Here is a 16,873-nt window from a genome sequence, read left to right on the forward strand (position 1 = left end):
GGAGGAGCTTGATTTTGTGTCTGGTGAACCATTTTTGTGTAGAGGCCACCAGATTTTGATTTAAAATGTCCTGGTATTTCAAAGAGTTCATGATGCCATGCACCCTAACAAGGTTCCCAGGGCCTTTGGAAGAGAAACAGGCCCACAGCATCACCGATCCTCCCCCATACTTCACAGTGGGCATGAGGTGCTTTTCCGCATACTCATCTTTTGTGATGTATGAGAATGTTTGTTGCCAAAAAGCTCTATCTTGGTCTCATCTGACCAAAGCACACGGTCCCAGCTGAAGTCCCAGTACCGCTTCGCGAACTCCAGATGTTTACATTTATGCTTGTAAGTGAGAAAAGCCTTTTTCCGTGCATGCCTCCCAAACAGCTTGTTGGCATGTAGATAGCGTCTGATGGTTGTTATGGAGAGTTTGTGACCCCGAGATGCTACTCTTTGATGCAATTCTCTAACAGTGAGCTTTGGAGCACTTTTTACTTCTCTTACCATCCTCCTCACTGTGCGTGGTGGCAAGATAAACTCGCATCCTCGTCCAGACTTGTTCCAGTAGTTTTAAACTTCTTGATGATTCTTCTGACTAGACATGGGCAGGTGTAGGCGAGTGGCTATTTTCTTGTAGCCATTGCCTGACTTATGAAGGTTGACCCAGATCTGCCTTATCTGAATGGTGTGTTCTCTTGTCTTTCCCATGTTGAAGAGTGGATAAGAGAAATATGCCTCTGCGTCACATCATATTTATACCCCAGGGAAACAAGATGTGATGAATTACGAATTAAAAGGTTCCTAGATACTCTGATCAACTACAGTAGAAATGACAAATGCTTCAATTACATTTATTTTCTAGGAATTGTTATGGGTGCCAATAATTGTGGAACAGGTGTGTGGCAGCGGGGGCGTGGTCAAGCGCCGGTCTGTGACAGGAGGGCGGAGTCAGGGAAGGTAAGTGGCAGAATCACTACACCTGACATTAATTAACCTGTGTTTGTGTGTGTCTTCCCAGTGACTGCGCCCTATTTAAAGAGGGAGAGCAGAGGGTCTCTCCCCCCGAACCAGACGCCGGTTGTGTGTGTGGCTGTCTGTGTGTTTGATTAAATTGTTCGCTGAAAAGTGTGACAATGAAACCGTTATCAACCTGAGCTCTGTCCTGCCGTCTTCTGTGCTCCGCCCATACACGAGAACTGCCACAGTGGTGCCGAAACCCAGGACGGAGCACCAACGCCGAACCACCCCATGGAGTCTTCCCCGTTCACCGACCTGGTCCACGCCCTCGCCACGGCCCAGCAAAGCCAGCACCAGGTGCTAGTCACGCTCTGTAAGGAGCAGGAGCAGCACTTCGAGGCCCTGGTGTTGGCCCAGCAAGAGGACCAACAGGCGTTCCGGCACCTCCTCGCGTCGGCGGGGACAACCGACGCTTCCACAGCGGGCCCGTCCCCCCTTACCCTGACAAAGATGGGCCCGCAGGATGACCCCGAGGCTTTCATCACGCTCTTTGAGCAAGTCACGGAGACCTCAGGGTGGCCAATGGATCAGCACGCGGCGCGCCTCCTCCCCCTGCTAACGGGAGAGGCGCAGCTGGCCACGCTACAGCTACCCGCCGACCGCCGGCTGGCCCACGCGGACCTTCACCGGGCCATCCTCCAGCGTGTGGGGCACACCCCTGAACAGCAGTACCAGCGCTTCCTTGCCCTGCGCTTGGAGGAAGTCGGCCGGCCGTTCGTGTTTGGCCAGCAACTCCGGGACGCCTGCTGGCGGTGGCTGAGGGCCAACAACCGCGACACCGAGGAGATCATCGATCAGGTGGTGCTGGAGCAATTCATCGCGCACTTGCCAACAGGAACCGCGGAGTGGGTCCAGTGCCACCACCCGGCGTCGCTGGATCAGGCCATCGAGCTGGCGGAGGACCATTTGGAGGCTGTTCCGGCGGCAGGACAACAGACGGCATCTTCTCTTCTCTCCTCTTCTCTCTCTCTCTCTCCCCCTCCTTCTGTGTCCCGTCCTTGCCCCATTCCCCCACCGCGGAGGCGGGGGCCGGCCCCACCCCAGCCGGCCCACCGCACCCGTGGTGCCCTCCCGTTTCTCCCTTCTGTGTCTATCTCTCCCCCCCCTCAGGTGAGTGAGCCCCAGAACACCGGTGCAGAGAGGAAGCCCGGGCAGGTTTGCTGGCGCTGCGGGGAACCGGGCCACCTCCAACAGCAGTGCACGGCAATGGAGGTGGGTGCGGTGGTTTGGATCCCTGACGCGCCAGAAGCCGCCCTCGATCGGGCCGGAGCGTATCGCATACTGGTGAGTATTCAAGGGGATACATATCAGGCGTTGGTGGATTCCGGTTGTAATCAAACCTCAATTCACCAAAGCCTGGTTCAAAACGAGGCACTGGGGGGAGCACAGGGGGTGAAGGTGTTGTGTGTGCACGGGGATGTTCACAGCTACCCTTTGGTGTCGGTCCACATTTTTTTCCGAGGGGAAAAATTTATAGTAAAGGCGGCGGTTAATCCTCGCCTCACCCACTCGATAATTTTGGGGACTGATTGGCCGGAATTCGGGGAGTTGATGAGCCGTTTAGTGGAGAGTGGGTCCTGCCGTACGTCAGCAGGGGGAGGTCCCGGTGTCGCCTTGGCGGGAGCAGCTGTCACAGAGCCGTCCACATCATCTCCGCGTCAGAGTGAGGAGCCCCAGGCTCCTCCTCTCTCTCTCGGGGAATCCCTCGTGGATTTCCCGTTAGAACAATCGCGAGACGAGACTCTGCAGCATGCGTTTGACCAAGTGAGAGTAATCGATGGTCAAACGCTCTCGCCGAACGCCACCCCGTCCTTCCCCTATTTCTCTATTATGAAGGATAGATTATACCGAGTGACGCAGGACACTCAGACGAAAGAGCAAATCACGCAGCTTTTAATTCCAAAGAGCCGCCGGGAATTGGTATTCCAGGCGGCTCACTTTAATCCCATGGCTGGAGACCTAGGACAGGATAAGACACTAGCCTGAATAATGGCCCGATTCTATTGGCCGGGGATTCGCGGAGTCGTTCGTAGGTGGTGTACGGCATGCCGCGAATGCCAGTTAGTAAATCCAGCGGCCATTCCAAAAGCGCCGTTGCGCCCTCTACCTTTAATCAAGACCCCGTTTGAAAGAGTTGGGATGGATCTCGTCGGGCCATTAGATCGGTCAGCACGAGGGTACCGCTTTATATTAGTTCTGGTGGACTATGCAACGCGATACCCAGAAGCAGTGCTTCTGCGCAATATCTCAGCACGCAGTATTGCGGAGGCACTCTTCCGCGTTATCTCCCGAGTTGGAATCCCGAAAGAGATTCTGACTGATCAGGGCACCATGTTTATGTCATGGACACTGCGCGAACTGTATGGGTTATTGGGGATTAAGCCGATCCGCACCAGCGTGTATCACCCACAAACGAACGGTTTAGTTGAACGGTTCAACCGCACCCTCAAGAATATCATTAAAAAATTCGTAAGTGAGGACGCACGTAATTGGGATAAGTGGCTCGAGCCCTTGTTGTTTTCAGTGCGAGAAGTTCCCCAAGCCTCCACGGGGTTCTCCCCGTTTGAATTATTATATGGGCGTAAGCCGCGCGGCATTCTAGACGTGCTGCGGGAAAATTGGGAGGAGGGACCTTCACAAAGTAAGAACGAAATTCAATCCATTATGGACCTGCGCGCAAAACTCCACACGCTCACCCACCTAACCCAGGAGAATTTCGGCAGGCCCAAGAATGGCAAGCCCGCCTGTACAACAAGGGTACGCGCCTTAGGGAGTTCACACCGGGAGATAAGGTACTGTTGCCCACATCGAGCTCCAATTTGATCGCCAAGTGGCAAGGACCCTTTGAGGTCACACGGCGAGTCAGGGACGTCGACTACGAGGTGAGGCGAACAGACAGGGGTGGGGCGCTACAGATTTACCACCTCAATCTGCTTAAACTCTGGAATGAGGAGGTCCCTGTGGCGTTGGTGTCGGTGGTTCTGGAGAAGGCGGAGCTGGGGCCGGAGGTTCAAAAAGGGGCATTGGCATCACGTACCTCCCCGGTCCCCTGTGGAGACCACCTCTCCCCGACCCAACTCACGGAGGTCGCCCAGTTGCAGACTGAGTTTTCGGATGTGTTCTCGCCCCTGCCCGGTCGCGCTAACCTCATAGAACACCACATAGAGACGCCCCCGGGGGTGGTAGTGCGTAGCCGCCCTTACAGGCTACCCGAACACAAAAAGAAGGTGGTTCGGGAAGAACTTCAGACCATGCTCGAAATGGGCATCGTCGAGGAGTCCCACAGTGACTGGAGCAGCCCGGTGGTCTTGGTACCCAAGGCCGACGGGTCGGTCCGGTTCTGTGTGGACTATAGAAAAGTCAACGCAGTGTCTAAATTCGACGCGTACCCAATGCCTCGTATTGATAAGTTGCTCGATCGACTCGGCACGGCTCGCTTTTATTCGACACTGGATTTGACGAAGGGATATTGGCAGATCCCCTTGACTCCACTATCCCGAGAAAAAACGGCCTTTTCCACACCGTTTGGTTTACACCAATTCATCACACTTCCGTTTGGGCTGTTTGGGGCGCCCGCCACGTTTCAGCGGCTGATGGACAGGGTCCTCCGCCCCACACCACCTATGCGGCTGCCTATCTCAACGACATCATCGTCTATAGTAATGGCTGGCCGAGGCACCTCGAACATCTAAGGGCCGTCCTTAAGTCGCTGAGGCGAGCGGGTCTCACAGCCAACCCGAAGAAGTGTGCGATTGGGCGGGTGGAAGTGCAGTATCTGGGCTTCCACTTGGGCAACGGGCAGGTGCGTCCCCAAATTAACAAGACCGCAGCAATTGCGGCCTGCCCGAGGCCCAAGACCAAAAAGGGGGTGAGACAGTTCCTGGGGCTGGCTGGCTATTATCGTAGGTTTATACCTAATTATTCGGACGTCACCAGCCCACTGACTGATCTCACTAAAAAGGGGGCACCAGATCCGGTCCAGTGGACGGAGCAATGCCAGCGGGCTTTTTCTGAGGTAAAGGCTGCACTGTGTGGGGGGCTGCTTTTACACTCCCCTGACTTTTCTCTCCCCTTTATGTTGCAGACCGATGCATCGGACAGAGGGCTGGGGGCGGTTTTGTCCCAGGAGGTGGAGGGGGAGGACCGCCCCATCCTGTACATCAGCAGGAAGCTGTCGGTGCGTGAGGGGCGCTACAGCACCATAGAGAAAGAGTGTCTGGCCATCAAGTGGGCGGTCCTCGCCCTCCGGTACTACCTGCTGGGGCGCCCTTTCACCCTCTGTTCGGACCACGCGCCCCTCCAGTGGCTCCACCGCATGAAGGATGCCAATGCGCGGATCATCCGTTGGTATCTGGCACTCCAACCCTTTAATTTCAAGGTGGTCCACAGGCCGGGGGCGCAGATGGTCGTGGCGGACTTCCTCTCCCATCGGGGGGGGGGGGGGGGAGTCGGCTGCAGGCCGGACAGCTGCCCGGCCTGAGTCGGGCAGTGTGGATATGTGGCAGCAGGGGCGTGGTCAAGCGCCAGACTGTGACAGGAGGGCGGAGTCAGGGAAGCTAAGTTGCAGAATCACTACACCTGACATTAATTAACCTGTGTTTGTGTGTGTCTTCCCAGTGACCGCGCCCTATTTAAAGAGGGAGAGCAGAGAGCAGAGGGTCTCTCCCCCCGAACCAGACGCCGGTTGTGTGTGTGGCTGTCTGTGTGTTTGATTAAATTGTTCGCTGAAGTGTGACAATAAAACCGTTATCAACCTGAGCTCTGTCCTGCCGTCTTCTGTGCTCCACCCATACACGCGAACTGCCACAAGGTGATTTTATGAAAAATAATTATTTTTCTTAGTCAGGGATTTTTTTTTTTTAAATTCACTTGTGTTAAGGGTTACATTTTTCTACAATTTTCAGTGTGAGATTATGCTTCTGCAATAAAAATTTAACTATTTTAAAGGTCTCATTGCATCGTTTTTTCATTAATTGTGCGGTGGTCTCTAGTATGAATGAATGCCCTGTGAGCCGGTTTTGGTGAAAAAAATGCTGTGGTTCTCTTGTTTCAGGCTGTTCTAGTTTGGTGGAGGAGTGGGTGGCGGGAGAACGACAGGATTTCAGCTCTTACTCATTAATATTCATGACATGTAAACGTGTTACCTCTGATTGGCTAACAGCAATCAGTAAACGTGTTACCTCTGATTGGCTAACAGCACTGTGACGCTACCTCCAGTGGGTCAGAACAAGCAGATGTGGGTGTCTTTGTAAAAACTGTTTTGATTGGCTATTATGGTCTCGACATCGATGTTTTGACCAATAAAAATGTAGATAACACGAATTTTACATCACATTCAACGAGATTTAAATGAGACTAAAGATGGCGACTTACAAATAATGTGTAAACATCGTTGGAGTTAATAAAGTTTGAACAGCATGAAGGAACATACCCCAACCCCCCGAAATTAATTAAAAAAAAAATTCTCAACGGATTTGGCATAATATAAAAAGGTTGTTTTTTACTCAGAAAAAGCGGAAATCCGCCGAAAAACAGAAAACTCTCATCCCTGCCTAGCTTGTGACCATGTCATGCATGCTAACGTGGAGAATATGAACATGCTATTTTGTCACAAAATCCTTCGAACAAAAAGTTCATGTTTTACTTACAGCTTGTGAGCTGGTGGTTGATCGTCTTGACGGTACAGATCCAGGTATTAAAAACAACCTCGAAGCAAAACCACTACTGAAGGCACCGAAGTTTGAAAAGTCACTGTGGTTGAAATGATCAGAACACAGTACTAACGTTGCATTATACTTTGCTGGTGGTGTTCCAAAGATAAATTCCAACCATTTCTTCTTCACCTCTTCTATCTTGGGCAAGAAATGCAACGTTGATGTGTTACTGCCACAAATAACACAGGCACGAACTTGTTCAGACATGTTTTCAACTTGCTGTTAGGTCCTCTTCATTAGCTACTGATGAGATGGGCTCTGCTATCTCTCCTCGTGCTTAAATCTGAACTTTCTTCCCGTGGGCGGTCGCAAGCCAAGGTGGGCGAGGCCATGAATACTAATTTTCAAAATGACGCACGTTCGTAGGGCTTTTTCAGATTTGCTCGTTTTTCCGACTATTTTCTTTCATAAGCTAATACAGGGAATGGGAGTAGAATTACATTTTCACATGCAGCATGCATATGCAACTCGGAGTGAACTATGGTATTTCAAAAAGAGCCAGTATTAAACGTTTTTGGTGGAAGGGCACATTTAAGGCTTTTAACACATCTTAACCAGGGGTGCCAATAATTGTGGAGGGCGCTGTATACGCACTGTACCTAGTGTCACATTATCAAGCCTTGTATCTGTGTATTGCCTTTCTGGTTTTGACTTTGTTTTGTGTATTTGAACTCTGCCTTTCATCTTTGCCTCTGCCATTCTGTTTGTGCCTCGCGTGACCATTGCCCGTTTCACGACCCTGCCTTTGTCTTATGTTTTTGAACTGTTTGCCTACCTATCTGTAAATAAACAGTCTTCCCACAAATACATCCGGCATTCGCCTGCTTACATGACACATGCGTTCCTCTTCCCCCCAGAGATAAGCAATAAGTAATCAAGCCCACAGTCAAGTTAACAATACATGTTAAAACAATAAAACAAAGGTTTAACGGTTAAAAGTTTTAAAGGTTTTTTTAGTTTAGGTGTCAGTCACTAGCAATTATCAAGAACGGTGATCAAAGGATCATTAAAAGGATGAAATGACTGCTCATACCGCTAAACTTAACACCTAGTTAAAGCGTACCGGCTGTGTTTTTATACCCCCTGCCCAGCCCCACAGCATGACATGTATGACATCATTGGTGATTTGCAACTCATGAATGAACTGAATGGTGAAGATTTAGAAAATATAGCGAGTCAGTGGGTGGACATTGACAACGATACACTGGAAACCTCTGTCATTTCCATAACAGATGAAGAAATAATCACTTCCATTCATGATCTGTTAACTCAGTCAATGAACTGAAATAATGACCCTGAAGGAGAAATTCATGATAAGGAGAATGTGCCTGAAATTTTGCATACAACATGAGTGTTTGGTGTAACAAGTGGGTCCATTTCAGTATGACGTACTTTTTGGTATAATGAACCAAATAATGATATAATGATTTGGACATCCCCCATGGAGCTCATTATAACGGGGTTACAGTATCTTTGTGTTAATTAACTTATTAGTTATCTTACTAGTAGGTGCATGCATGAAGACAAGCTAGCACAGATCGGCTAGTTCTGCCTCAGTTCAGCCCTCACAAAGTGGTGGTCTAGTCTACAATGATTAGGTTTATACAGATCTTATAGAAACTCCAAGTGTTGATACTGGAGAGTAATTAATCAGGTCACTTGATGCCTACAGCTTTGTTGTTTGTGGGCATGTTACGTTTTATGATTACATCACCAGAAAAGTTATGCTGAAAGCTGAGGTGCTGCCCAAACAGATGCTGTGTATATATATATATATATATATATATATATATATATATATATATATATATATATATATATGTGTGTATTTTTTTTTTTTCTTATACAGGTTAACAAGTTAGATTGCTAAACATCCATTATAGGCAACTCCTCAGTAAGCACACAGCTGAAGTTGAGCTGCACAGGTTTATTAAAACCCCAATTCCAAAAAAGTTGGGATGCTGTGTAAACTGTAAATAAAAACAGAATGTGATAATTTGCAAAATCATGGAAACGCTATATTTCATTGAAAATAGGTACAAAGACAACATATCAAATGTTGAAACTGAGAAATGTTATTGGGGGATTTTTGGGAAAAAAAAATGCTCATTTTAAATTTGATGTCAGCAACACGTTTCAAAAAAGTTTGGACAGGGGTATGTTTACCACTGTGTTGCATCACCTCTACTTTTAACAACACTCTGGAAATGTTTGAGAATTGAGGAGACCAACTGCTGTAGTTTTTAAAGAGAAATGTTGTCCAATTCTTGACTGATATACAGTTTCAGTTGCTCAACAGTTGAGGGTCTCCTTTGTCGTATTTTGCACTTCATAATGCGCCAAATGTTTTAAATGGGAGACAGGTCTGGACTGCAGGCAGGCCAGTTTAGCACCTAGACTACAGAGCCATGTTGTTTTAATATGTGCAGAAAGCGGTTTGGCATTGTATTGCTGAAAGAAAGAAGGCCTTCCATGAAAAAGATTTTGTCTGGATGGCAGCATGTTGCTCTGAAATGTGTATATATCATTCAGCATTAATGATGCCTTCCCAGATGTTCAAGCTACCCATGTCATGTGCACTAATGCCCCCTCATACCATCACAGATGATGGCTTTTGAACTGTGCACTGATAAGCCGGATGGTCCCTCTCCTCTTTAGCCTGGAGGACGTGGTGTTCATGATTTCTAAAAAGAATTTCTACTTTTGATTAGTCAGACCTCGGGACAATTTTCCACTTCACTTCAGTCCATCGTAAAACAGTTCGGGCCCAGAGAAGGTGGCGGTGTTTCTGGATATTGTTTATATCTGGTTTTAACTTGCATTTGTGGATGCAGTAATGAACTGTTTTCACAGATGATGGTTTTCTGAAATGTTCCTGAGCCCATACCATGATTTCCACTACAGACACGTGTCTGCTTTTAATGCAGTGTCGCCTGAGGGCCTGAAGATCACAGGCATCCAATGTGTTTTCAGCCTCGTCTCTTGCATACAGAGATTTCTCCAGATATTATGTACCATAGATGATGTGATCCCCAAATTCTTTGAAATTTCACAATGAAGGACATTATTCTTAAATTGTTGCACTGTTTGCCCACGCAGTCTTTCACAAAGCAGTGAACCCCTCCACATCTTTACTTCTGAGAGACTCAGCCTCTCTGGGATGCTCTTTTTATACCCGATCATGTTACTGACCTGTTGCCAATTAACCAAATTAGTTTGTTTGTTTTTTAAAACATTACACAACTTTTTCAGTCTTTTGTTGCCCCTGACCCAACTTTTCTGAAATGTGCTGCTGACATCAAATTCAAAATGAGCATATAATTTAAAAAAAAAAATTCTCAGTTTCAACATTTGATTTGTCTTTGTACTATTTCCAATGAAATATAGGGTTTCCATGATTTGCAAATCTTCACATTTTGTTTTTATTTATGTTTTACCCAGAGTCCCAACTTTTTTGGAATTGGGGTTATAAAATGTTGCTTAACTAGTAACTGAAGCATGTTAAATTCTGAGGTGAAATAAAATGAAATGGGTGTCGCAAAGATGGTGCAACTCTGACCAGAATTCTCTCTCCAAATTGTCTGTAAACACATATTTCGTCAGCTCAGACACGTCTCGTTTAGGAGAATGTACAATGTGAAGTTTTAAAAAATAAATTCTCACTTGCATTTTAAACTCATTAAAGTCCCCCTACGGTTTTCTAGGGAGGATATCGCAACACACGACTGCGGTGTTTCTCTTCTGGGAATGGCATGTCACAGAGAGACATCAGAGTGATGTGTCTCACTCAGAGGTCCAGACTGGATGATCACAGTTGGGATTCCCTGTGCTTGAATTATGTATTTACGTATTGTATTCTGGGTATCGTGGTGTTTGGGTGAAAAGTGGAAAACGATATAAAGTCATAAATTTTGCTAAAACACGGACAGTAAGCGATACTGTCCCATGCAAGTTTATACCACGACAAATAATATATTAGAGTTTTATGCCCGAATTTCCCTTTAAGGAGCAAAGTACAAGAAATAGCATTAGCTGACATCGAAAGAGTGTATGCAAGTGTGTGTGTGTGTGTGTGTGTGTGTGTGTGTGTGTGTGTGTGTGTGTGTGTGTGTGTGTACCTCTCATCCCACAGTAATCAAGGCTAATTTTGTGCAAGTACGATTTGACGGTGAGGTCATAAGTCCTCATCTTGCCTTCACATCCCAACTGAGACACATTCAAAGCCAAGACTGTGCCTTCTTGAACATCCTGACCCATGAGCTCCAACAGCACCTAAACACATCAACACATATACAGAGCACAGATACACACTGAACCTAATTTATAAAAAGTATAACAGTCTTATTTTAAACAAAAAAAAAGATTTATGTTTTGAGAAAAAAATAAAAATGTAGAACAATAAGAACTTTACTGTTTTGATTTCAAATATAAAATGAACATCCGTCAGTTCTTCCAAGACTAATCTTTGTGCATCCTCATCGAGACACCTTTCAGCAGTGTCCTCCTCAGAATCTGAACACACATATACACACATTTTTGCTTTCACTCGTTTGATGGTTATTGTCTGTTACTGATTTAAGAACATGTATTTTCCACTAGTAATCAGAATGAACTGAAGGTTAGTATCTCACCTGATACCATGGTATACGGTAATGCTGATGGATCTACACTGAGCACCTTCGGCCTGGTATCTGCTAATGATGTTGGCACAGCCTGCACAAACACAATCATACATTGTTTAAAATGCACTTTATTGCATATTATATGCAGGTGTTTTCTGTGCAACAGTTTGCAGTTCAAGTTTGCAATTCAAGCATTGGACAGCTTCATTCCTGGTGAGGGTAACAGTAGAGCCAGAGCCAATCCCAGGAACACAAAGCAGGAGAATTCACCCTGAATCAGACGCCAGTCTATCACAGGGCACCATCCACACACATTAACACACTTATCTAAAAGCAATTAAGCATTGCCAGGCTGCCCGTCTTTGTGTTTTTGGACAGTGGAAGAAAACTAGAGAACATATAGGAAACCCTCAAGAACATACAACATACAAAACTCCACACAAACAGTAACCTGATCTCAGGCTCGAACACAGGACCCTGTGAGGTGGCAGAGCTACCCTAAAAAAAGAATGAATAAAAATGCCTTGGGTAAACCATTCACCCAACCCAATAGCAATTCAAAACAAGTTCAGTAAAAAACAAAACAAAACTAAAAATGTAGTAATGTTTAATAAACAGGTGAAATTGAGAAATTAAATCATTGCACGTTCAGGCCAACAAAAGCTAAGCTGAAAATGACCTGCACTCTTGTGCAGCTTTTGCTTAGTGAATGAAGCAGGTCATGTGCTTCTTTGATACCATACAGCTGCCATTGTGTTGTTGCTAGTCAACAAATTTTGCTACCTCATAGTGATTAGTGAACAATAAAACAGCAAAAAAAAAAAATCAGCACAACAAAAAAGTTCCATAGTAAAGTACAGTATGCTTGATTTTAAGTGTGAAACATGAATGGCAGCCCCAGCAGCAAATATGAGCTGCATTTGTTAGTACCGGGTTCCTAGAGGAACCTACCATTCTGGTGATGGTTGAAACTTTGTTCTCATTGCCACAATGCACAGAAGTGAAAATCTCACTGGATTAAAAAAAACTGTGTGATCACAGCAGAAATAAATATTTATAATATTTACAGATCGTTGCACAGATATTTGAAGCTTCCTGCACTTGAGATAGACCTTCTTTTGCTGTGGGTGGCTCTACATAGATACCCTAAAGATCTACATTTCCCAAGACTGAAGTTCTTCCCTCTTTCAGTGGATAAAATCCCCTAAATTCTGCAGATTCATACCTTACAAGAACTGGTGATAAGATCATAAAGACTGTACTGTGTGTATTCCAGAACTATATGGCTTACTGGACATCCTTTCAACACACTTTGTTTTACTTACTTTGTTTGTTTTTTACTCATATACAACATTATAGCATAATGATTTATAATCACACTATCCAGTGTCACCCAGAAGAAGTTGGGTTCCCTTTTGAGTCTGGTTTCTCTAAATGTTTCTCATGTTGCCTCGGGGTGTTTTTCCTTGACACTGACACTTCTCATGAGAGATCTAAATCTACATCCAGGTTTCTGTAATGTTGCTTTGTGGCTATGTACATTGTTTAAAGCAGATGTGTGTGTGTGTGTGTGTGTGTGTGTGTGTGTGTGTGTCCTGTGACCTTCTGGTTCGGGGTAGAGGGTGGTGTGGAAGAAACCTGGGGAATGGGAATACTGTCAACCAGCTCCACAACCTCCTGTATCATCAGATCCGAAATCTTCACATGCAATAACGGCAGCTCCCCAACCACCTTAAACCTACAAAAACAACATTCATCTGCATTGTAAAGAAACAGAGAAAAAAGAAAAATATATAGAAAAAGAGCAAGTGTGTGTATGTTTGTATTTAAGTGTGAGAATAAACCTAGGCATGCGTATGTCTTTCTCCACCATACACTTGGCAAGCTCCACAGTGAAGTCCATGGGCTGCAGAATGTGTTGCTTGGATGAACCCTGCATATGAGCACTTTTCCACATCTCACCTGAGAAGCAAAACACCATTCAAAAATAAATAACATACTAAATATGTTACAAAATTATAAAAATGAAAAATGTAGAACATTGTAAATAACTGTATATCATATAACTCTAAATAGGAGAACAAGAGAACAGCTTTCCATTAGAAAAGCAAATGAATAGCCAACCATGACAAAGCAGGCAGCGAAAAAAATAGTTTTGGTGTTTTAGTCATTAAAAACATTTTCAAACATTGCTATAGAAAGAACCACATAAAATCAAGCTTCATTAATCAAGCTGGATATAAATGACTTCATTCATAAATTATATGCAAGAGAATTCACAGGAAATATGGCATTCATGAAAATCCAGTTAGTTTTGAAAACATTTATATTCTACCTGAGTTTAAGTAAATTTACACATAAGGGTACTTACTAATCTAAACTTCAGTTGAGTGATTTCAAATTGGCAATAATTAGTAGAAGTTTTACATAAATTTTTTTGATATAGATTATGTCGTCAAGGTGGTTGGCATGATGGTGTAGTGGCCAGCACTGTCACGTCACAACAAGAAGGTTCTGGGTTTGAGTCCAGTGGCCTACAGGGGCCTTTCTGTGCGGAGTTTGCATGTTCTCCCCATGTCTGTGTGGGTTTCCTCTGGGTGCTCCGGTTTCCCCCACAGTCCAAAGACATGCAGGTTAGGCTAACTGGTGGCTCTAAATTGACTGCAGGTGTGAATGGGAGTGTGAATTGTTGTTTGTCTCTACATGTCAGCCCTGCGATGATCTGGCAACTTGTCCAGGGTGTACCCCACCTCTCGCCCATAGTCAGCTGGGATAGGCTCCAGCTTGCCCATAATCCTAGGATAAGCGGTTACGGATGATGGATGAATGGATGCTGTTAAGTCTAAATCACTTATTTTTTTCAGTTGCTGACACAAATTTTGAAAATATTTTGTGATTCTGTCATTATTCTGTCATTTCATATTAATGATGTGAAAGAAAGCAATCCAAAACAAATTAATGAATTAAGACAAATAATACTCGCCATTCACTGCATACATTGCAAAGTTTTCTTTGTTCATGGTCCAGACGAGACTGTGCAGGTATTTAATTTACTCAAAACTGTCTACCTCAAGGAACAAGAAAACACTTTTTTAAATTAATTTTAATTGTAAGGAAATCAAGCCTGCCCATACATAATGCACCCCAAACTTTATCGGTCACTGTTTTAGATACCTACATATATACATATGTACCTGATTTGCTGTAGAGAACTTGCACATTGCGTAGCTCCAGTGAGAATCTATCATATGCTCGGTCCATGATCTCTTCCAGGGATGAAAAACTAGCAGATACTTGTTCAGGACTGCTTTGGTATATGCTGTTCAGCTATGATACACACAAATATGTATATGAATATGCACAGCATTAAAGGTCACAAACTTCACAACAGAGTACATGTTTTCATTTGACACTCACTTGCAGATTACCAAAGTCTATGATGATGAGGTCCGATTTGTTATGGTAGAAACCTGACTTGGGTAGCAGCAGGTAGGAGGGCTTGAGGTCGATCTTCAGATCCAGAACCTTCCTTGTCTCAATAATATGAGACAAGCCTACAGTGGATAACAGCAAGTCAAACTGGGTAATTAATATAATCTGTACTGTGATTGCTGGGTGAAGTACATGCTTGATTTATATGACTTCCTAGTTCTGATATAAATAATTATCATGTCTCAATAGGGGAGGAAAATCATACCACTAGCTGTCTTCTCCTTTATTTCTTCCAGTTTGCTGAGTGTTGCTGAAGTGATTACTTCCAGGTCCACACCCTTAGCCATCTTAGAGAACTCTACTAAGCTGTTGATTGTCAGCTACAAAGCAAGCAAGCAAACAAACAAACAAAGTATTTTAGTTTTTAACCATGTAATACCAGTGTGGGAAATAAGGTCAGACCGGTGGACATTGACCAGTAATTTTCGCATATGTCTGTTTGTATTTCAAAAGCATCAAACCAGATAGCCAATAAAAAATAATTTGAATGTGTCAGTCTGTATTTCAAAAGCATCAAACTGGATGGCCCATGAAAAATTGTAAAGATATGGGTCTAATCTACTTCCAATTTTCTTCAAAATGTTACACTGGGCGAATACATTATGTCGTAACATGGCCTGTGAAACGGGGCCCCCACAGGCCCAACTTTAAAAATTCATAACTCGGCCAAAATTTACAGGCACCTCCCTCTCCTTGAGCCCTTTCAGACCAGCCCAGACACAGCCCATTATGACTGCAGCTCAGCCCATTATTCGCCCTGGAGCCCCCCAAAAATTGTAACATGAGCTCAAGCCGCTCACACGGATTTAAAAATTCATAACTTGACCACCGAAGGTCCTAGCCCTGCCAAAATTTAAAGGCACCTCCCTCTCCCCAAGTGGCACACTAAATAAGACAATAATACACTCAGTATTCACTGTTGTTTTTATTGCACAATGCAGTTGATCTAGTGTTTTAGGGTTGACAGTATCTGATTGATCCAGTCAGTTGATTAAGACTTCGGTTTACATGAAACTTTGCAGTACAGTATTATGTTAAGTGCCAAACTGCCAATCAATAATGTTGTTATTATTATTATGTGCATTTTTTTCATTCATAATAAGACTGACCGTCATAGTCATATGCTTTGTAGGATGTAGATCTATATTTTAACATATTTTTTATTTTCTTCTATTTTCTAAAGTTCTAGTACAGCAGATTTTAGTCTGAATGACAAATGATATGACCATGTTTAGTTTTGAGTAATTTTAAAAGTCATTTTATTACAAAAGTTACTTGGAATCTCATACTCAAAATTTTAACTCCATTATTTAAGAACAGTTGTATTGTTAATTACTAAATTTCTTATAGACTTATTATAAACATAGTATAAAAATAGTAATTGCTGGCATAATGTTTCATGAGCGTTATTATAGCACCTATACAGTGTTCAGCGTAAATGAGTACACCCCATTTGAAAAGTAACATTTTAAACAATATCTCAATGAACACAAACAATTTCCAAAATGCTGAAAAGACAAAGTTTAATATAACATCTGTTTAACTTATAACGTGAAAATAAGGTTAATAATATAAACTTAGATTACACATTTTTCAGTTTTACTCAAATTAGGGTGGTGCAAAAATGAGTACACCCCACAACAAAAACTACTACATCTAGTACTTTGTATGGCCTCCATGATTTTTAATGACCGCACCAATGCCGCTTTTCCACTACCAACGTGGCTGAGTCGGGCTGAGCCGTGCCGTGCTGAGTTGGGCTGAGTCGAGCTGAGCGGGGCTGTTGGAGTTGCATTTCGACTACAACCGCGCTGAACCGTGCTGGCTGGAAGTGGGTGGACACATTGGGTGGAGTTAGCGAAAGTGGGTGGACGTCATGTGATGTCGTTAAGCGGCGCAAACAGTGACATCAGTGAGCTTTTAAGCGGTAGTTTCACGACCCGGATAGTAAACAATAAACATGGAGGACATGGAGTCGTTAGTGTTGCTGGTCTTGGTTCTGTGGCTTGTTGTCACCGACAACGCCAACAGATACTGGCA

General features: G+C 44.3%; 1 protein-coding gene across 2 annotated transcripts in view; it reads right to left on the bottom strand.

Moving 5' to 3' along the window:
• Positions 1-16,873, bottom strand: part of vps13c (vacuolar protein sorting 13 homolog C) — a 353,158-nt gene that overhangs the window by 263,529 nt on the left and 72,756 nt on the right. For both annotated transcript variants that reach the window (XM_060941799.1, XM_060941800.1), the window contains exons 19-26: positions 15,039-15,153; positions 14,759-14,895; positions 14,536-14,668; positions 13,186-13,303; positions 12,944-13,079; positions 11,351-11,432; positions 11,131-11,231; positions 10,838-10,991 (exon numbers count right to left, since the gene is read on the bottom strand). In XM_060941799.1, coding sequence (XP_060797782.1) covers positions 10,838-10,991; positions 11,131-11,231; positions 11,351-11,432; positions 12,944-13,079; positions 13,186-13,303; positions 14,536-14,668; positions 14,759-14,895; positions 15,039-15,153 — 976 coding nt within the window. The remainder of the gene's footprint in view (positions 1-10,837; positions 10,992-11,130; positions 11,232-11,350; positions 11,433-12,943; positions 13,080-13,185; positions 13,304-14,535; positions 14,669-14,758; positions 14,896-15,038; positions 15,154-16,873) is intronic.

The sequence above is a fragment of the Neoarius graeffei genome, chromosome 15, assembly GCF_027579695.1.
Source record: "Neoarius graeffei isolate fNeoGra1 chromosome 15, fNeoGra1.pri, whole genome shotgun sequence".
In the NCBI taxonomy this organism is placed as follows: domain Eukaryota; kingdom Metazoa; phylum Chordata; class Actinopteri; order Siluriformes; family Ariidae; genus Neoarius; species Neoarius graeffei.